Genomic DNA, 21,321 nt, shown 5'->3' on the forward strand with positions numbered 1-21,321 from the left:
CAACACATTTCATACAAATAGGCCGAACAATGTGTAAATTATTAGTTACATACTTATTCAAAACATAAAATGCATTATTTGATACAGTAGTACCTATAGCACATGAGTTCTTTTTGATGGCTAAGGTTTTATGTTATACTAGCTGTGCCCGCGAGCTTCGCTTCGCCTTAAAAAGTTTTCCCGTGGGAATTCCGGGATAAAAAGTAGCCTATGTTCTTTCTCAGGGTCTAGACCATATGTATACCAAATTTCATTCAAATCAAATCCGTTCAGTAGTTTTGGCGTGAAAGAGTAACAGACAGACAGAAAGACAGACAGACACAGTTACTTTCACATTTATAATATTAGTTAGGATTGGATTGTATTCTAGCTAGACCGATTTAGAGAAATGCCCTTGCCATATGCTAACTTTGTATGATGCAAGTGCGATGTTGTTTTGTGACTTTAAATTAAGACAGTGATATAAATTTATTCCATTGTTATTGCATTGTATTCGGCTGACTCTAGAAGGAATAAGCACACTATATGCCTAGTACATTTGATTTTTAAAATTCTAAACACATTTAGAAAAATACTTTAATTTGTCTTGTACGTCACACGTAATACTTGTGATGGCATCATTTACCAGATGGCACTAAATAGGTATATGGAATTTGTTTTAGGTTTGGTATTTCTATGTGACACATAGCAAACCTTTTAATACATACTTATGTATACTTTTATATTATCAACTTCATTTTTGGAATCACAACGTCTGTAGGTACATAGGTCAAAACCGAAATCATTACCAAAAATATGACGGTAAATAGTCAAGATTTGCAATTTGCATGGTTGTTTTCAATTCTTTTCGGTTGGTATAATAAACTTCGACAAATTAATAATTTCAATGTCAATTTACGAAAAATGATTTCTAATTATTATTACATATTTTATGAGGTTATTTATATTGCTTCTGCTTCCACGGTGCACTGGAATTTTAATTTGTTGACGCGACGGCTGTTCGTTGTATCATCAAAATTGCAAAAATGCAATACATTGTTGGAAGTGCCATTTTAAAATCAAGAAACTAAACAGCAATGCGACCTTGGTCGTATGCTTAAAATTAAAATTACAGTACGCACATGCCTACAATAATTTGAGATTTACAATATATATTTTTATAATACACAAATCTCACAACCCTACCTTTTTTGTAAAGCAACGTCTTATCATTGCGAGCAAATTGAGATCTAAGTTAAATAAGGAACTAAACAAAATGGTGCCACTTCTGACCCACACGGCCGTTGTCCGGCATGTGGCATCAATATGCTCCTCAAAATCAACATTTACTAATAGGTATAACCTACTTCATTATTCTCTGCAAAAATAATAGACAAATACATTATAAATAAACAATTCAATAATAATTGAAGGCAAATATCTTTCTAAATAATTACTTCATGTTTTCAATTTGTACAGAAGTTCTAGAAAAATATTGTCATGGACATTAATTTCAAAGATACATTAATCTATGCTAACTTACTAGTGAAATATGTAATAATGGTAAGCAAAATTGTTTAAACTATTTACACATGAGCTCTGTCAATAAATAAGCAAATCATATTATTGAATTTCTGCGATTACTGAATACAAATTATACTAAATAGATATGTTTTATGCTTCTTACATAATGTATGTAAAACTATATTCTAGCGGCCTTACCGAAAACTATTTTATGATGTAGAAATTGGTATTATTCCCGAAGTGAGTATACCATCGTAAAAACATAGCAAACCCCGAAATAGCTATTTTTATGTTTTTTTTTTCATTTTGGTGCTACTAAATATCTATACTTTGTTCAAATTGGTTCAAATGAACTAAACCTGCACTTCAGTGACGGAATAAACTTCTCAAATCGTATGTTAATTTTGTGAACGGACTTAAACTATATTTAGGCCAAAATTTAGCCTTCGTCTAGCAGGAACCTTGGACATTCCAGTCATTGTAGGTTGGCACCATTTATACTTCAACAGCACCTATGAAGATGTCCAACTAGCACATATTTAGGAAACAACACATAACATCACTCAAACTTCTAATAATTACTTATCCAACTCATCGTAAAGATCATCTAAATTTGGTAAAGCGAGGAACCGATCAATTTAAGATCTAATGTGATTAAAAACTAGCTCACTATCGGGGCACTACTGCACAAATATCATCCGTATCGCGTTGCATTAGTGACAGCGAGTTGGTTCCCTATCCTCAGTCCATAGCAAACTATCCTACACATCACCATCACATGTTATTGACTAACGCGTAATTCCAACAGGAACTACTCACTCTCTTTAACTCCTACAAATCACATACCAATTTCAGTGAGTCTCGTCTTCAAATTCAGACTAATTTGGACCTTATGACGCCTTACCAAATACACAGACTGTTTTCAATCACTTTGCGCTAGAAGCACGCATTCCTGTTATTTGAACATTAGTACATGTTCATACACTCTAACCATTCGTATGTTTAATTTTTACAATCCATGAAATGTATCAACTTTAACTGTAACTGGTTGCAAAGCTTCTCATTTACTTTCCTTCAATGCAACCGCAAAATATAATAAATATAACCCTTACGTTGCAGGACTAGGAGGTATACTATCGCACCAAACATTTCCCACACATCACCCAAAACAGGCGACGATTCCCCACAACGAAAAACCAAAAAGAAGTCACAAACTTGCTTGTCAATATCAGCCGCCGCTTCAGATAGTCCAACTACGACTGTGGCTCTTGTAGCTATGAGCTAGAAGTTCTGCTGTCGCTTGCGCTTGACGTCGATGGCGTCTAGTATCGGCTGCCGCTTCAGCTGGTAGCGGGTTCGAAGCTCGTCGATCTCTCGCTCCATCTCCGCGTCTAGACACGCCATGCGAGCTTCTAGTTCGACTAGAGATAGGAACTTTAGCTGGAAGGAAATGAGTGAAGGTTTATTGTCTTGTGTTAAATAGGGAGCTGATGGTAATGGTGTTTGAAGATGGAAAGTTGGCAAAGAATTTGTTCCCGTAAGTCCGAATGTTTAAATATATGTTAAATAATTAATTTTATATTTTATACGGAAAGAAAGAATAGAATACATGTAAGATGTAACAATACAAATGTTATATAAACAAGTAAGTATAATAAAAAGTAAATTAATAATAAGACAACGAATATTAAAAGTATCCAAATAAAACGTGCATGCGTACTTGTTAGTTTTAAATACGTATAATAAGCAGTAAACATTAATAAAATAGTTATGACAATTTACCATATTATTCATCATATCATAACGCACCTAAGAGTAGTAAAAGCCAGATTCAATAGTTCCCAAAAAAGTGTTAAGTGTCATTTAAAATTTAGGATTTGTTTGTGAAAACGGGCGTGACCCCGCTAAAGTTAGTTAGTGACAGCAACATTCTCACCTAATATACTCCCAAAAGTGTGTTAAATGCAATTTAAAATTTAACATCTTTAATGAAAACGGGCATTTACAAAGCCCGCTAAACTAGGTTAGTGACAGCACCCCTATAGAACAGTACTCGGACTCACGGCGTCGCGTTTAGAGGCAGTATGGAGACGACGTGCAGTTGACTTACGAATTCAAAGTTGCCTTCCTCCACGAACGCGCGCTGGTACTCTAGCGCGGGGTCGCCGCCGCCCGCCGGCGCTAGCTCCACACTGGGGGGGAAATACATAAATTAACGACTAAATAGTTAATATGAAATGGAGCCGGCGCTAGCTCCACACTGGGGAGGAAAAACATTCATACATTACCGACTACTCAATACTAGGACTAGAACTTTATTTATATATTAGGTTCACCAACATCAGTTACATTATACAATCGCTGTTTTAAAACTAGACTTAAAACTAAATGCACTGATAATTATAGGTGTACAGTACACTACATGTAAAATTAGGGCTTATTATAAACTGACATACTTATTAGGACTAGGTCTAAAACCCTTCCTTCATTGGAAAGAGACCCAAGCCTCAGCAGTGGGGACGTGATGGGTCGAGATGATGATGACTAATTAATATGAAATGGAGTTTAGATTGATGTGTTACAAGAACCGAGAGCTTATTTCTGTAGATAGATAACTACCGCAGCCGAAATTTGAACGCCCTTGAGTGTTTAGAATTACTTTGAATGTAGAAGTCTAAGTTGTTTGCGACAGAAACGGCGATCCGGCCCGAAGGACCACTTTGTTGGCAATCCCTCATCGTGAGTGTTTTTGTTATGGTCGATCTACATCGAACGAACACATTTGCACGGCGCTCGTTTGCTCTTGTTCATATAGTCTATTTTTTTAACAAACGAGTACTGAGTCTGCTCGTCTCTTGCACGTTTCCGATATTGACAGAGCGAGATAATTTTAGTACTTACTCGTTCGTTAATGAAAATAGACTATAGCACAGTGTTAGTTAACCCACTAACCGCTCGGCCTCATCGGGCGCGGGCAGCTTGAGCTGGGCGGGCGGCAGCGTGCCCTGCGCGCCGCCCAGGCTCAGGTGGCTCACCTCCTTCTTCTACAAGTGTACACATCAGCGCATTATCGACACTGCTGGATATAGGCCTCTCCATCCAGCCACTACCGGCTACTTACCTAGCTATACGCTTTTGTACCTTGCTTACCTTACAAATAGCTTATTTATTCATCGTGACTGTTTTTGTCAAGGTCGATTTACATCAAACGAATACATTTGCACAACGCTCATTACCCGACTACGGCGTAGCGAAAAGGAGGGTTATGATTTTGACCGGTATGTATGTACATAATATATATGTTCATATGTTCCCTCTTAACTTCTAAACCACTTATCATAATTAGACAAATGAGGTATCGTTAGAAGCGTCTTGATTGTCTGATGGTTATGGTACAATAATGACAAAGGCTCCACTGACCGCTCGGCCTCATCGGGCGCGGGCAGCTGGAGCTGGGCGGGCGGCAGCGTGCCCTGCGCGCCGCCCAGGCTCAGGTGGCTCACCTCCTTCTTCTACAAGTGTCCACATCAGCGCATTATATACACTGCTGGATATAGGCCAGTCACTACCGGCTACCTACCTAGCTATACGCTTTGTACCTTGCTAACCTTACAAAAATCCCTTATTTATTCATCGTGAGTGTTTCTGTTAAGGCCATCTATTGAGAGGGCGAGATCGGCCATTGTTAGGACCAATAGCAACGCGGTAAGTCAATTTCAGTGCTGTTAAACCAAACATAATATAGCACTGTGTTCGTTAACATATCAACTCTTATGATAATGACACGAACACATTTGCACAACGCTCATTTGCTAATTTGTATGTGTGTGTATGTATGTGTGTGTGTGTGTGTGTGTGTGTGTGTGTGTGTGTGTGTGTGTGTGTGTGTGTGTGTGTGTGTGTGTGTGTGTGTGTGTGTGTATGTGTGTATGTGTGTGTGTGTGTGTGTTATAATGACAAAGTCTCCCACTAACCGCTCGGCCTCTTCAGCCGCGGGCAGCTTGAGCTGGGCGGGCGGCAGCGTGCCCTGCGCGCCGCCCAGGCTCAGGTGGTTCACTTCCTTCTTCTCGAAGTGTTCCAGGAATAGCGGTCGGTATTTCGGCTTGTTGGTGTCCATTGGGTCTGTGTCGTGCCCTGGAAAGAGTAGTTTAGAAGAAAGTTAGACAGAGTATTATGAAATAAGGACCAAATGGCAGCCATCACCGTATGCAGAGAAGGGTGGCCGCAATAGATGTTTGTGATTTTCTATAGCGCTGCGTTGACTGAGCGGTAACGCTCCATCGTTCTACATAATATAAGGGTGAGACCCCATTGGTGCGTTGCGCTGCGTCGCGTAGTTAAGTCAAAAAGAAATAGTCATCAAAAATTGCAGCGACGACGCTCTAGAACTCTTCATGTCGCTGTGGGGCGTCCCACGCTACTTACTCTTCATGGTGTGGGGGTCGTGCTCGTTGATGACCATGGTGCCCAGGTCCAGGTGGGACGGCCTCCATGTCGCTGTGGGGGCGTCCCACGCTACTTACTCTTCATGGTGTGGGGGTCGTGCTCGTTGATGACCATGGTGCCCAGGTCCAGGTGGGACGGCCTCCATGTCGCTGTGGGGCGTCCCACGCTACTTACTCTTCATGGTGTGGGGGTCGTGCTCGTTGATGACCATGGTGCCCAGGTCCAGGTCGGCGGCGGGCACCAGCGTGCCGTCCGCGTAGCCCTTCATGGTCGCCTCGTCGTAGCACGCGCCCAACTAGAAATATATTTAGGAAACTTATTTTAGTAAAGTATCAGAATAGTTATCATCATAAAAAAACTAATTAAAGGCGTGCAGACACATACTATTTCGCTCTTATCGTGAGCTCTGATTATACTTCTATCTTCGGCTTCGATTTCTTAGCTTGTCCGTGACATTCAGCGGAGCAATAGGTTGGGATTGTAACCGTGGTAAAAGGAAGAGCCAATCAGATTACTTGTCTGTCGTTGACTGCCTCTAGGTGCGTCAGAATGCAAAGCACAGCGGTAAATCACTCAAGGGGGCGTTTAATAACTCACCGCTGCGAATGTCTTGGCGTTGTTGTTCTGCTGCGCGTTCCGGAACGCCTGGCTCTCCCTGATCTCGCGCGCCTCCGAGATCATAGCTGATAGGATGCTCGGGTGCTTCGCGTTACCTGTAATTTACACACACCATAGTACAATAAGGACTCGATGTGACAGTTGCCATCGACACGACAAGAAGGCACAGTACAAGTGCCATACAAAACAAGAATAGAATAGAAGAAGTATGAGGACTCGACTGTACCACATAACACATCAGAGGGCCATAGGGTGAGGTCACAACAATGCACTGCGATGTCGCATCGTGCCACTCTCTCACTATCTCCCATTGAACACTTGAGAGTGGGAAGGAGACATTTCCAGGACGCGACGTCGCAACGCATTGTTGTGTCCAGGCCCACAATGGACCACAATTCGAGCTGTGAAAATTAACGCAGAAAAAATATGATAAACGCCTTTATCCATGATTTGAATGCAAGGTAACGTATTCGTTATGGATACTCTGAAAAATTACTAAATAAATGATATTCAGCTTCAGCGAATAATTATGATGTAATGAGTTTTATGATGACGCACATTAACGTAACAATAATTTTCCTATATAGGTGTATGATTTTGACCGTACTTTACCTATAAATTCATGTTCTAATAAAAACTCGGCGGTGGCTCTCTCCTCGGGGTTCTTGATCAAGCACTGACTCACGAAGTCGATGAACTCTGGCGACCACTGGTCCGGCTGACTGCAATTACAAATTGTGTTTTATAATAGATTGAAAGTACATAATTACTGATTGGACTTTGTTAACCCCTAGTATGTCGCGCCTGCTTAAATTGTTATGTGATTTGGAAACCGCCACACACATACGAGTACATGGCAGCCTAGAGTTGACAGCGAGATTCGAGCGCAAGGGCTGAGCTGGACAAAAGCCAGGGCTCTTGTGAAGGCTCTATGTACCACTGGGGTACTGTTAACAGCAACAAAAATGCCATGCGAATAAGCGACATGACTAATGTGCCGCTAGATGGCGCTTATTCGCATGGCATTTTTGTACTAGATGTTTGCGTAGTGTTGCTATGTTGTAGGTACTCACGTGAAGGAGGGCGGCGGCTTGGTGGGGATCATGAAGATGGCGCGCATGGGGTGGATGTCCCCGTACGGGGGCTTGCCCTCCGCCATCTCTAGCGCCGTGATGCCCAGCGACCAGATGTCCGCCACGCAGTCGTAGCTGAACACAGGGAAACGAAAGGTTCAATTATACGATTATTAAAAGACTTAACCGCTCACGTCCCGGTGACCCATTGGTAAACCAGACACAATAGACTTTTTACTGTCTCACATTTCTCGGGATGTGAAATTGCTAATAATTTTTCGTCTGAATAAATATACATAAGATGAGCAGGACCATCTGTGTACTGTAAAGAATAACAGGTTTGCATACACACCCTATTTCTTGTATAACTTCGGGCGCCATCCAAAATGGTGTGCCGATTACTGTATTTCTTTTCGCCATTGTGTCCTGGAAATTCAGAAAAGAAAGAAGTTAGTCATACAGTCATAGCAATTAGGTATCTGCTGCACTAGCATCAACTTGGTCTCCACTTTATTTTTAAGATACAAATCTTATTTGAATTTACAGGATAGGCAGTTCTACATTTGCGTCACTCAAACTCAACTCAACTACTGAATCAACCTACAGCTTAGTTAATAGCCCAATCTGATCAAAACAAAGTACTCTTTTCACCAAAAAAGTACTCACAGTCAACTGTCCAGCGACGCCAAAGTCCGCCAACTTAGCATGACCCTCAGTGTTGAGCAAGATGTTCCCGGCCTTGATGTCTCGGTGGATCTTCCTACGCCGGTGCAGGTATTCCAGGCCTTTTAGTGTATCGCATAGTATTGTGGCTATTTCATCCTCTGAGAGGGTTTTCTTGCGTAACCTCATGATGTCTGATACTGAGCCCGCGCCGCAGTATTCCATTACTATCTGGAAGGGTAAATAGTTTAGAAAAAATAACTTTAGAAAGAACAAATAGAACGTCGAGGTCCAGAATAAGGTATCATTCAGAAGCCATCAAAAGTGAGCAGAGTAGACGATATATGGCTCCCCGAGTAATGGACCAACGTCGGGTGCACTTCGGGCAAAAATCTAGTTTCCTACGCTGATTGGATTCCTTTCACAGCGACGGCCCCGGTGTCTGGAGTGCAATTAATATAACAAAATTTAAGGAGGAGTTTGCGTTTTCATCTGTCCAATACATAATATACCAGCATTTGAGCTATATAGTTTCCTACTGCAAACAAAATGTAAACCTTATTCCCTCACCCACAAGTCCGTATTCTTGAAATAGCTCCCATAGTACTTCACCACATATGGGCTGTCGCACTGCTGCATGATGGAGATCTCCTTGATGATCTCCTGCAGGTCCGTGTCCACCGGCACCTGCTTGATGGCCAGCACCTGCCCGCTCTCTTTGTGTAGCGCCTGTGGGGGAAACAGGTTTATTAGAGTAAAAGATAGAGGGATAAAGAACTCTCCTTGTGGAGCGCCTGGGGACCAAACAGATCCATTAGCCTAAACGTAAAAATACATTTATAACAAAAACAAAATAATATAATAATAATAATAGACAATAATGCCACAGCATTCGTTTTCAGCTGGCCCATTCTGTAATATATATGGCATCTTTATGAGTATCCGCCGTCAGAGAATCAAGGTTACCGACACGATTTTATCTGGTATACCGATACTATACTATAAAAGGTATATATCTATGTGTATGTATGCTAGAGTGTAGGTTATTTCTGCTGGAGAATCGATATTGGTACACGAGTGTTCAAGCCCGCTAGAGCTTAGACAGCCGATTGTGTTTGGATGAGGCCAATGACGGAGAGTTCTGGCGCTCCTTGCGAAAGGTCTATGTTTATCAGCAGATTGTAGGCTGATGATGATATTACAAGGCCGTTGCAAGTGGCGTTAATAGTGTGTCTATAGCTTACAAAATATCCCAACGCTCTAGAATACCTAGATTCATTTATAATTTTATTAAAATAATGTACAGTCAAGGACTTACAACAGAATTTTCCGACTGCAGGCATTAAAACTTCAGACTTCCTGACTCCCTTACCACTGTACCACCCCGGGGATTAAAGTCGCTATTATGTACCTACCTACCTATGCAGTAAGAAGTACAGGAGCAGAAACTAAGCTACCTAATCTATCCAGATGAAGCTAATATGTAAGTACCTTATACACGCTGCCATAGCTGCCCTCGCCGAGCTTGCAGATGATGTCGAACACCTCCTCCGGCTGCCGCGTCAGCGACTCCTCCGACAGCTTCTTCAGCTCGCTGCAACAGACACGAGGTCATGGAACATTGACACACGATAGGACATTTAATGCAAGGGGATAGGCGATTCTCACACTTGACCGCACACCGCCGCGGAGGACGGATTATCATTGTTTGTAAAATTACAGCTATTAAAAAAACGCACGGAATTTTACTATGTTAGAATCCGCAATCCGCGCGGTTCGGCGGTGCGTGTGTGAATCGCCATAGAGTGGTAAGCGCAACATATTCGTCAAGATACGCTCTTTGGACATGAACACTGAACAGTCTATCGTAGTTGCTTCTTTGATGTGATTATAAATAAATTGTTAAGTTGTGGGAAATGCAATTCTAGGTACTTTATACATAGAAATAGTGCGCTTTGTCAATCTACAAATAATTTGGTATTTACATTACTGTGCAACAAAATCGAGTCGTACAAATTTACATGTATTTATGACGCTCAATTAAGTAAATCCTGTTAGTTAGTGGGTGTGACCGCTCAATACAGGCAATGTAATACCTATCTACATATTTTTTACGTTAATCGAAGAAGCATCAAAAGTGTGCTTCTACTAGATCGCTCACAAACCTATAGTTACAATCGTTAATGCATTATACCACCGCATATAGCTATGTAGCTTTTACTAGCGTTTCATTAAAGAAGTCATACCTATACATATATATAAACCATTTGATGTTGTTTATTAGTTTTATTACACACAGCTATCGCAACGCAACAAGGCAGGAAAAAACACAATAAAACAGAAAACAAGCGATAAATAACAAGAAAGTAGTAATAATGACATAACTTCGGAGTCAACGGTCGGTTATCAAGATGGGAGCCCGCCGCCCCCTACTGGGCCACACACGCCCTCATTCCTGCGCCTAATTTCAGGCCGAAAACGCTGAAATACATTCGAAAGTGTTTCTTTCACGGTGCAGTAAGTAAACTTTTTGGTTTGATAGTTTAGGTAAAGGTAAACGTAAAGTTTGCGTCTTCTTGAATACCCATCCAATCTCTATCACTTAAGTACTTCAATTAATGATTTAAAGTGATCTTATCCAGTGCGGACTTATGGAATAATATACAGGATAATGCATGAAGCTTTAAAACCTCATAAAAAGCGTGGAGAATGATTTACGCGATGACGACGCATGCATATTTACAGAATGACTTTACGATGGATCGTCAAAGTTTTACAGTTCACGCCTAGTTTAAATGGATAAACAAAATCTATCACAAATGTACCTACATCATTATTTGTACCGACGAGTTTATTTTATTTTAATCTCACTGAAATAAAGATGTAATTGTAGAGACATTGATGTAATGACTTAAATATTCAGCACAGCAGACCCTAAATATAATAAGCAACCAAAACTAACAGGAAAACAATATGGTTTATAAATCAACAGCGAAATATTTAAAATAAACAAAGTACAGGAGATAATGAAGCATACACAGTCGCTTCCGTTAATTGTTAATTTATAATATTGACACAATGTCGGCAAGTTTGTTCTCATGGGTAGGTTGTTGGTACAGTCTGGTGCAAGAAACCTGACCCTCTCTTTGTCCCAAATGTACTCGACTGATATTCTGGATGGACATGAATGAGATGGCAGCTGAGTCAATACTGTGATATGAATACGCTATCGATTACACGGAGATAATCAATGAGTAATCTATTCATATCTTCATAATAGGCGTCTATTAGATAGGATAATGTCTAATTTTACAAGAAATTATGAAACATATTTTAAGTTCTAATTTTGTAGGTACGAATACATTTAATGTAATTTAAAAGTACTCGTACATTAATTAACAATATTATCTATACAAAGTAGTAACCAGAGCGAAAATAATAAAGGACTAAATAAATATAAGGACTAAAATAATTGTATAATATTATTATAACCATTGACTTATACCTATATTACTAACACATAATTTGCGGCACATCACATCTAAATTAAGTAGTAATAAACAATAGAAAGTGCAAGGTGCATTGCCATTGTCTCATGATTTGCACGATACAATCAATAAATTAAGTCACAGAACGTTTGCATAAACAACAATTAGCATACCTATTATTGATATCATTTCCATGTCATAAGTGTACATTGAACTTATCATGTCATAGGACCGCTCGCTGAGGAAAAACGTACAAAAAAGCGTGCACCTTTAGTACTTTGGTGACTCATAAAAAAATACCGTTTTCTGCTCTTGAGGAAAATTCGATCCTTAATTCGGATTATTCTTAAACATTTAACCAAAAAATGCAAACATATAAAACAAAAAAATATATTATATTTTGTCACAAAACCACACGCTAACTAAAAAACACTTTATTCTTGCACACAAACGCATTCAAACTAAACTACAAAACCCACAACATTCATCAAACGACAAGACTGTTTTCAAACCACCACATTGAACAACAGAGGTCCAAGCACGCACCCTTGTGGACCCACGACGATGCCGAGGCCGGTAGTCATGGTGGCGAGACGCCGCTGCCGGCTCGTGAGCGAGGGTGCTCCGTCCTTACAGAGCCCAGCCTTCCAGCTTCTTCCAGACGATCCTCAGCATCCATACACAACCGTCCGTGCTGGGGTCATTGTGTCAGACGTCTTGCCGCATCACTGTCTATTGTCAGTTTTGTCACTATTCAATGTCGTTTTTCACTTGGTTTTCACGAATCAAAACTGATTACACTGTTCACTTGTTTATCGAGAATTTTTATTAAACTCAACTCAAAATATCAATAGCTTCTTCAAACACTGCAATCCTAGTATAGAACTAAAAAAAAAAGTTCGTACAACTTTATTTACTACGTAAACAGAGCTGTCTCGAAACGGGGTTACGAATACAAGCTGCGAGACGGCTACAAGATAAGTTATCCTTTGATCGATCACTGACACACATCAATCACAACAGTAAGATAACACCACAAGTTATATTTTCAGTTTACGTAACCGGTGGACAGGGGAGCAATCCTAAAACGTATAACAAAAGTCAGAACCGAAAATAAACTGTTTCGTTCTGTTATTATCTTATTATAACCGGACACGAGTCACGAGCGACCTCGTCGAATGCTATGACGAGACTGATCCAGTGATCACTGATGAAGTTTCAGTTTTGAACGAACTTTCAATCGTCTTGATATTATGTAGACCTACTCCTGTGAAAAGTCAATAAGATATCCCATGAGCCGTGTGGTCAACGTTCATTTAAACTTCGCTTCAGTACTTTATACTACATGTAGGTATTTAATTAATTTTCAGCAAATGCCTAGGAGTTAATTTTTTTCCTATGCTCTATAGCCCTTGATATTTTCATTTTAAATAACCAATTACAATCATAGAAGTTGCAGTAGGTATAAGAAGATCATAACGAACAAAAAGCACATACATCCAGCTTATGAAACCCCAAATCTCTTATCAGTGTAGTTGACATAATATGCACATCATGTGGGCAGCAGCAGCACGGGTGGGTTGTGAGTTGTGACCGATAGATATCTACAGAGAGCAGCGAGTTGGTCTAATCTAAAAATACAACCAAGACACAAACCCGTTACAGTTGACGTCACTAATTAGGGAACCATAGATTATGCCACCACGGCTTACTTGACGCATCTATTACACATTGGTCACAATAAACACAAAGCTAATGAGAGGATAAATAAGAGGAGCAATAATAAGATACAAAGAGATTTCTCGAATGTATATTTTCGCGTCAGTTATCCTCTGAAGTGATTTGTTCTGCGAGAGTGGACAGTGGGCGGTCAAGGAACTACTGACATCGGAAAACGTGTCATTGAACTTGTGTAGATAGATGGAAATAGAATGCACAACAAAGTAACAAAGAAGCACTTACATCATTAATAGAAAATACCGGTACTCAAGTACTAATTTTCTTTATAATTTAGATATTTACCAATAATATTAGGTTTAAATTTTTGAGGTGAACTATAGTAATTTAGTTATTAACTACTTTGTGATCGAGGTCCATCGACTTATATTTCAAATCAGGTGACCGAATTAACTTGAACATTACACAATATTGAAGACATTCCGACAAAGAGAGTTTACAGTTACATAAAACTTCAGCAGATGTGCAGGATCCAATTTTAGATCGAGATTCAAAAGCGGCGGAGCTATGCGTGGGCGCAACATTTGGCACTACTGAAATACATCAAGGAGGATCATTGATAAAGGTAGCTAAAGTTTAAACTATATAAGAAATAAAACTCACTATTCTAATGGTAAGCAATACGAAGGGGCCGCCAAAACTGTACTGGCGACGTGTACGGGTCAAACAATAGAACTACTAAGACCAAAGACATAAAATAATGATCGTGGCCGGATGTGAGTCAAACTCTTTGCGGGTCATTCAATGAGCCCAAGCGATAGTGGTTACGAAATTAATGCGATCGCCTTTTCCTTCACAACAACGAATCCACCACCTAACAACTCAGCAAATGCTTTAGTAACTGGAGAGTTTCATCAAGACAAATATGGCATACATATTAATAAAATCTGCAGGATCTTCGTCATCACAAATATGTAGTTGAACAGGATAAATATTTCGATTTAGTAGCGTGTTCCTGAGTCATGGGCAAGGAATGGACCTCTTTTACAACTGGCTCGCGGGTCTCAAGCAAACCCGCTCTCTTCCACGATCGTAAAACTTATAAGTGTAACAAGTATTTTTCCAGGAAAAATGTCATTCGACGTGGCTGGAGAGCCACTCACTATTTGCTGCATTTTTTTTTACTTTAAACCGAAAAACGGAGCTATTTGTATGTCATTGGCAATGGCAACTGAGAAACCCCTAATATACCTACCCCTAAAATAAAGGGGCGTAATTTAGTGCGTAGTAGGTATATTAATTAATTTATATTTTATTTAACGCGTACACCTCACTCAATCTCATTATGGTGACGTGATCGAGGGTATCTTAGGCAATTTTAGATAGGTTCCATCAAAATCGGTTTAGTCAAGCACAAGTGCCTTCGTGACTAAAGGGTTTTTCACCATTGCTATAATAATCTAATTTCAAATAGTACTTGGCGTGTTCATCGGGAACTAAGTAGGTGAAATATCTGTTCGGTAAATAGACTGCCTCCGAGGCGCCCTAGTTCCGGCTCGCTTTCGAAACGAGATATGCAGAAGTAATCGACACTTAGATATTGAACTGGCCGATATGAGACGGTATTTGTAACAAGTACGGTGTTAATATCCAATCTTTGTATTTATGAGGCGGACAAAGTTATGGATACCCTCGAGACCTAACTGCCGTAAGTTCATGTACCTACAATGTTGGTTAAGTATATTGATGTGCTCTCGTACCTTGTAAGGTATTTGGAGAGTACACCACGCTTTAGTGCAGATACTTTCTCTGATGAATCATAATATAAGAAATGAGGCGAATCGAAGGAGCCTCTCTAATTGACCTACAAGTCGAAGTGGCTGAGAAATTTTGATATTGAACGATGATGTTAAGGATGAGGAATTCAGGTCCGAAATTAAAAAAAAACATAGCGTAACGTAACTTTCTCTGTTGCGTATACCATTGAAGGTGCTCTGAAGAGGGACGTATAATGTTTAGAATTTTTGATAAATCAAAGGACTAGGTACCTAAGTACGGTGATTCGATCTGCATATTTCATATGAAAGTCAGGGCTTAATCCTGCAAATATTACCTTTCTCTTTAACACGCGAATCTGAATCGAAAGAATCTGTGACCGCAATACCGAGCCAAACTGTGGCGTAGCCTTTGGACTTGAGAAATATGTAAAAGAGATTAAAACTCTGATATTTAATACGCCGAATTTTCACATTTACACAGGAACATTGATGTTAGTTTGTGAGATAATCAAAAACAAAGAATGAAATCGTGCAGTTTTTGGATGAAATTGTAAATTTGGAATAGGTACCCAATACATAAATTACGATCCATGACAGATACGATCGGCGTTAAAGATGGCGTTCCTATTCAAATGCAAACCGATTGACACTCGATAACTTTGACATAATACGTAGTTTAGGCTAAAAGTTGAACACAGTGCGTCAATGGGAGCCTCTTGTCGTATTGTTATGGTCCGATGTCGTCTGCGCCGGAAGCACCCTTGTCTGCCATCATGATGATAGTATTGTTATAAGAATAAAACATATGAATACAGTTGATAAGGTCCGCCTCTGCAGTCTAGCGTCTAAATATTCGGAAATGTCACTTTGCAGATATGTAGTTAGGTATAAAGTTAAGACCAGGTGGCACAGGAGAGTGTGACACAGTATTGGGCAGCACTAAATATCTGTTAATTATTTGTTTTATATCAGAAATTTACAGCACTAAACAGCTGAACACAAAACTTAGACAGTTATGCTAAAGGGTGTCAGTTGGCTGTCAAACACTTTAAAATGTGTCAATTTTTTACTTAAACACCCTTTAAACAAGTTTTATTATAGTAGCCGACACAGGTGAGTCTCGTTTTTTTGTATGAACTTGTGGTGTTGGTAACCCCACAGGCCAGTACAACATTCACCATTAATGATATTTTTATTAATACATTTTATATATTTATCACTAGCTGTTCCCGCGCGCTTTGCTTCGCCTTAAAAAGTTTTCCCGTGGGAATTCCGGGATAAAAAGTAGCCTATGTTCTTTCCCAGAGTCTAGACCGTATGTATACCAAATTTCATTCAAATCCGTTCAGTAGTTTTGGCGTGAAAGAGTAACAGACAGACAGACAGACAGACAGACAGACAGACAGACACAGTTACTTTCGCATTTATAATATTATTTAGGATTTAGGATTTAGGATTAGGATTAGGATATTTAGGATAGGATTAGGATTAGGATAGTGTAACACTTCTATAATTGGTTATGCTTTAGGATATTGCATTAGGTTAAGCCTGTAATGATAAGTAAATAAAAATAACAGAATCAGGATAACTGTGTAATGACTGCCAACTGACAACTTCTAAAAAAATTCTGATTTTGATTTCAATATTTTACAATACTGATTATGGACTGCGTGAGCAGAGTAGCATATTATAAATGTGAATTGAAGAAAGAGCTTGCTTGCTTTGACGGTAGTGTCAGAGCAAGACAAAAGTAGCTTTCAATTTTGCTGCAAGCCCATTTTAGAGCTACATTACAATATTCTTTTGAAAATATGGCAGCCTAATCATAAATTGCAGCATATTAAAAATAAGTAATGTATTAGGTGTTTTGTATGCAATTTTTATTCAACCCAGCATATTCAAATACAGTATAAATATAGTAACTGTAATGTTACAAAAAGATTTTCATAGTAACCGCTTTATAACTTCTGCAGGGATAGAGTGGTTCAATAATATTTTTATGAATGTTGTTGTGTATAATTAAAACTGGCTATGCCAATACAGCAGGCTTTCTACAGTTTTTGGTTTTTGGCAAGCATCTTCACCAAACTTCTGTGTTTATTGCAGCTCTACTAACTCAATCCAAATATGAGGCCAAAACTAGACTCTTTAGTATTAATTACTCAACTTACAAGTATTGTGGTTCAAAGAAGCATTGAGCAAGACTAATGTATGCTTCAGGCTGAAAGCCTTAATAATTTTTGCCATTTCCATAGTTAATATTCTAGAATAACCAAACTTGTCACTTCTAATTTTAAACTGCTGTCATAGCACTGATACAATCAAAAAAGTAAACAAATATGTATTCAATAAAATTAAATAATTAAAATATTTATTTGGATTCAAACAATTTGTGAGACTAGACATGATTGATATTGTAACAGCTACAAGCTGAGGACAGGGAAGTACCCAGGATTATTGAAAGTCTAAATTACTCTATCAGGTGAGTTCCTAATATAGATCGAATTAATGTGAGCGAAATATTAAGGCATTCTTTGGAGATCATAGCTTTGGATGAGGTGGAGAAGCAGCCTGTTTCTTATTGGATAGCACTGAAAGTTGGCGGTAAACACTTCACGACTTCCAGATCATACATCCAGATCTACAGGCTTAAAAATGTTATCTAGAACGTACAAATTTCTAATAGGTAAGCATTAGTAATGTAATGACAATCTTCCCTTACCTCTTTGATGACATTTCTGTAGTCATATTTGCGGTGTCGGACATTGTTAGTTCTTTATGAGAAAGAAACAGCTTTCATTGTTTTCCTATTAGTAATCAGACACTCTAGTGCACCACCTGTATCAATATATTTTGGTTTGTTTGCATAATATTCAACAAAAAATGTATAAACCCATGCACTTTGTTGCAAACCTGCATTTCAAACTGCCACTTTCTTATGACACGTTCCGTTTTAGTATCTTCAACAAGTTTCAAACTGTTTTATGATTGTCCCTATTTTAAGATTTATTGTTAGTTTCCTTATATACGCATGTTATAATAATAAAATCGCAGATATGCAGTTTTTTTTAAAACTAAATATGCTTTAATTATGCTTTGAAGTATTTTGTAAACTTGCTTAAAAAAAAATTGCTGCGTTGATAGAAACGAAAACTGCAGACCAAGTTTAGCATTATTTTATGAACCATAGAGCTGCGATTCTAGAATGCTTGTTCTCACTGTTCTTCGAGAATGACATGATTTTTATCCACTATATTTTCGTCTATTTTTTTCTAGCAACAAGTCTTTAGAAATATTTGTAAAATATTCATAATGCATCATGAAAATGTTGATATTTGTCGGTATCCATTGTGTCCACTTGGGTATGGTAAAAATAATATTTTAAAATGTTTACTCTATTCGGTCTGTGGTTTCCATAGCAACAACGCGAATGAAAACAAATCATGGCCTCTCCAAATTTCTGTGACCCTGTCATTTCATGAAACTCTAATGCAGTTCATAAATATTTTCTGTATTGATCAAACAAACCTATGATTTTACATATGAGATAAACGTTATCACAGTGTGTGTGTTAGTGTACAGTGAAAAATGTTTAAGAATACCTTTCAATCCGGCTTTTTGTCTATTCTTTACAGCATAGGCAGCAAACCCTTACAAATTTGGGACAAAAAAGTGCGAAATGGGCACATAAAAAGGATTACGGACAATGACATACAAAGCCTGGTACTGGAGATAGTGGGCACCAATGTTAGCACCACGTACATAACCTGTCCAGCAGACCCCAAGAAGACTCTGGGGATCAAGCTGCCGTTCCTGGTTATGATCATAAAGAACCTCAAAAAGTACTTTACATTTGAAGTTCAGGTACGTGCAAAAGCTTAATATTAATGTTTAGGTATTATATACGATTACATTTATTTTGAAAAGTGAGGTTATGTTGTGTTTTGTCAACGAAATTTTCGAACTTGAACACATCAGAGACATAGGTACAGAACACTGATCCAATGTAGCATACCCAACTCAGAATGCATTGTGGTTGTACCTTACCTATCACCAAACTGCTCTCTCATGTTAGTGAAGAAGCCTGCAGACTCTTCCTTCTCCTTTAGAGAGCAAACAAGAAACGAATTAATGATCATTATCTTTATTCAAGAAATAAACATTCTTACAAGCTTTTCATGTTACAGGTATTAGATGACAAAAATGTGCGTAGAAGATTCCGGGCGAGCAACTACCAGTCCACAACCAGGGTCAAGCCATTCATCTGCACCATGCCAATGAGGCTTGATGAGGGCTGGAACCAGATCCAGTTCAACCTGGCCGACTTCACCCGCCGGGCGTACGGCACCAACTACGTGGAGACCCTGAGGGTGCAAATACATGCTAACTGCAGGATCCGCCGAGTCTACTTCTCTGACCGGCTCTACTCTGAAGACGAGCTGCCAGCCGAGTTCAAGCTCTTCCTCCCCATCCAGAACAAAGCTAAAACAGCTGTAGCAACATGAAATCCATTATGTACAATATGAATTTAATTACAATATTTACACAGTAAATTTATTTGTAAGTCCTAAATATTGTGTAATTTAAATGCCATGAGATCTCATCACCAGTTTAGGCTAACTACTTGCTGATTCTTAATTAATAATAAAATATGCTCACTAGGTCTAGGCCTAGGTTTTCGGTTCAAGGGAAGACAGAATAAATAGAGGTAAAGAGTGAAGTAGGTATTACTGATTTTATTCGAGGTTATTTTTGTACGAGAGTGCATACATAGAGAAAAGAACACTACGTTTTAAGAGATGGGAGTACAAGGGAAAAAAAAGAAAAAAATACTTGTATTATTTTTTTTTATTCACGCGTACTAACAGAGGGTACCAACAAAACAAAAATTATGACGTACAAAACTGCCAACATAGCCCCGCTGAAATAGTGATGTGCTTCTTATGGATATTTTTTATCGATAACTAGTAAAAAAAAAAGTGCGAGTGTATGTATTACTTTAATTTCAGTTTTACACAATAGAATTTCAGTGTTACACAATGACACCAACGTTAAGTCTCGGTTCAACGTTATGTTATGTTGATATTTGAACACAAAAATATAATCCATAAAATAAACTCGAGATTTTCCGTTGACGTAAGTGCTATGATATAATGTTGAAATAAAATAAAAGTGCGAGTGCATAAATGGCATAAAATTCATTTAACTTCATCATAACTCCTACAAATACATCACTAAAACATCACTATAATATAGTGATGTATTTGTAGGAGTTTTCAACCATAGACAAAAACCGACTATAGATGGCGCTAGTGAAACCTTCATACTAACAGCACTGCATTTTTATTACTTTGTTTATAATGACCGGCCGTATATTGGAAAAATCCTTTTTAGGTGAAATGTAAGGCCAACTAGCATCGTCAAAATCATAACTTCCCTTTGAAAGCGTTTTTTCCCAAAACTGTCTCTTTGCCCGCCCTCTTCGTGCTAATTTCAATTTTTAGACCCAACCTAGTGACTACCACTCCAGACCATTGGGTATCTAGATAACCAGTACCTAGAATGTTGAAGTTTATGTGAAGAACGCTAAAAACGGTCGTTACTGAAATAAACACAGCACAGGCAGTCATCTACTGGACAAATTTGGAACTTTTTTTACTGAGCTGTCCGAAAATTCTCTCATTGTGCAATGCAGTTATTATCACAGTATGAAAACTACAGTAGTTGTACCCAAGACTACCAGAGCTCCATACCATTACCATGCTCATGTGGGTTTGCCGAAAGATTTTCCATGACGATTGGTTGGCCAAATCGTTTGTTCACCGAGAGCACTGTCTGACAACGGTTGGTACAGGTAAGGAGCAGAGAAATCTGACCCCCCTCAGAAGCGTTGTTACTATGAGAGGGGGGTCAGGTCTCTCTGCACCTGACCGTACGCCGAATAATAATAAATAGCACAATTTACCACCGTAACTAGCTGCTCTTTCAAAGTAAAATGGTGAATCGTGATGTCGGTAAAGTTTTTTTTGATCACTTGTCTCGTCTGACAATACTTTTGTCTTTTTGTGATCATTC

General features: G+C 38.8%; 2 protein-coding genes across 6 annotated transcripts; one reads left to right on the forward strand and one right to left on the reverse strand.

Moving 5' to 3' along the window:
• Positions 1 to 1,202: 1,202 nt before the first annotated feature.
• LOC105390538 (serine/threonine-protein kinase 3) lies at positions 1,203 to 18,197 on the reverse strand. 4 transcript variants are annotated; one of them, XM_048633273.1, is made up of 12 exons: positions 17,969 to 18,197; positions 9,795 to 9,897; positions 8,874 to 9,032; positions 8,307 to 8,534; positions 7,993 to 8,066; positions 7,641 to 7,775; positions 7,180 to 7,289; positions 6,547 to 6,662; positions 6,124 to 6,244; positions 5,481 to 5,637; positions 3,614 to 3,695; positions 1,203 to 2,943 (listed from the first exon to the last, which is right to left on the reverse strand). In XM_048633273.1, the coding sequence occupies exons 1-12, from the start codon at positions 18,010 to 18,012 to the stop codon at positions 2,785 to 2,787; spliced, it is 1,488 nt and encodes a 495-aa protein (XP_048489230.1). In that variant the 5' UTR covers positions 18,013 to 18,197; the 3' UTR covers positions 1,203 to 2,784. The 4 variants fall into 4 exon arrangements, with proteins under 4 accessions (XP_048489230.1, XP_048489229.1, XP_048489228.1 ...); XM_048633272.1 differs by lacking the exons at positions 1,203 to 2,943; positions 17,969 to 18,197 and adding exons at positions 3,750 to 3,763; positions 12,338 to 13,078 and having other exon boundaries at positions 3,522 to 3,681; positions 5,478 to 5,637; XM_048633270.1 differs by lacking the exon at positions 1,203 to 2,943 and adding an exon at positions 3,750 to 3,763 and having other exon boundaries at positions 3,524 to 3,681; positions 5,478 to 5,637.
• Positions 18,198 to 18,469: 272 nt separating this feature from the next.
• On the forward strand, positions 18,470 to 19,818 carry LOC105396390 (cilia- and flagella-associated protein 20). Of its 2 annotated transcripts, XM_011568385.3 has the most exons (3): positions 18,470 to 18,608; positions 18,882 to 19,110; positions 19,434 to 19,818. In XM_011568385.3, the coding sequence occupies exons 1-3, from the start codon at positions 18,559 to 18,561 to the stop codon at positions 19,749 to 19,751; spliced, it is 597 nt and encodes a 198-aa protein (XP_011566687.1). In that variant the 5' UTR covers positions 18,470 to 18,558; the 3' UTR covers positions 19,752 to 19,818. The 2 variants fall into 2 exon arrangements, with proteins under 2 accessions (XP_011566687.1, XP_011566688.1); XM_011568386.3 differs by lacking the exon at positions 18,470 to 18,608 and having other exon boundaries at positions 18,657 to 19,110.
• Positions 19,819 to 21,321: the final 1,503 nt, after the last annotated feature.

Source organism: Plutella xylostella, chromosome 5, assembly GCF_932276165.1.
Source record: "Plutella xylostella chromosome 5, ilPluXylo3.1, whole genome shotgun sequence".
Lineage (NCBI taxonomy): Eukaryota > Metazoa > Arthropoda > Insecta > Lepidoptera > Plutellidae > Plutella > Plutella xylostella.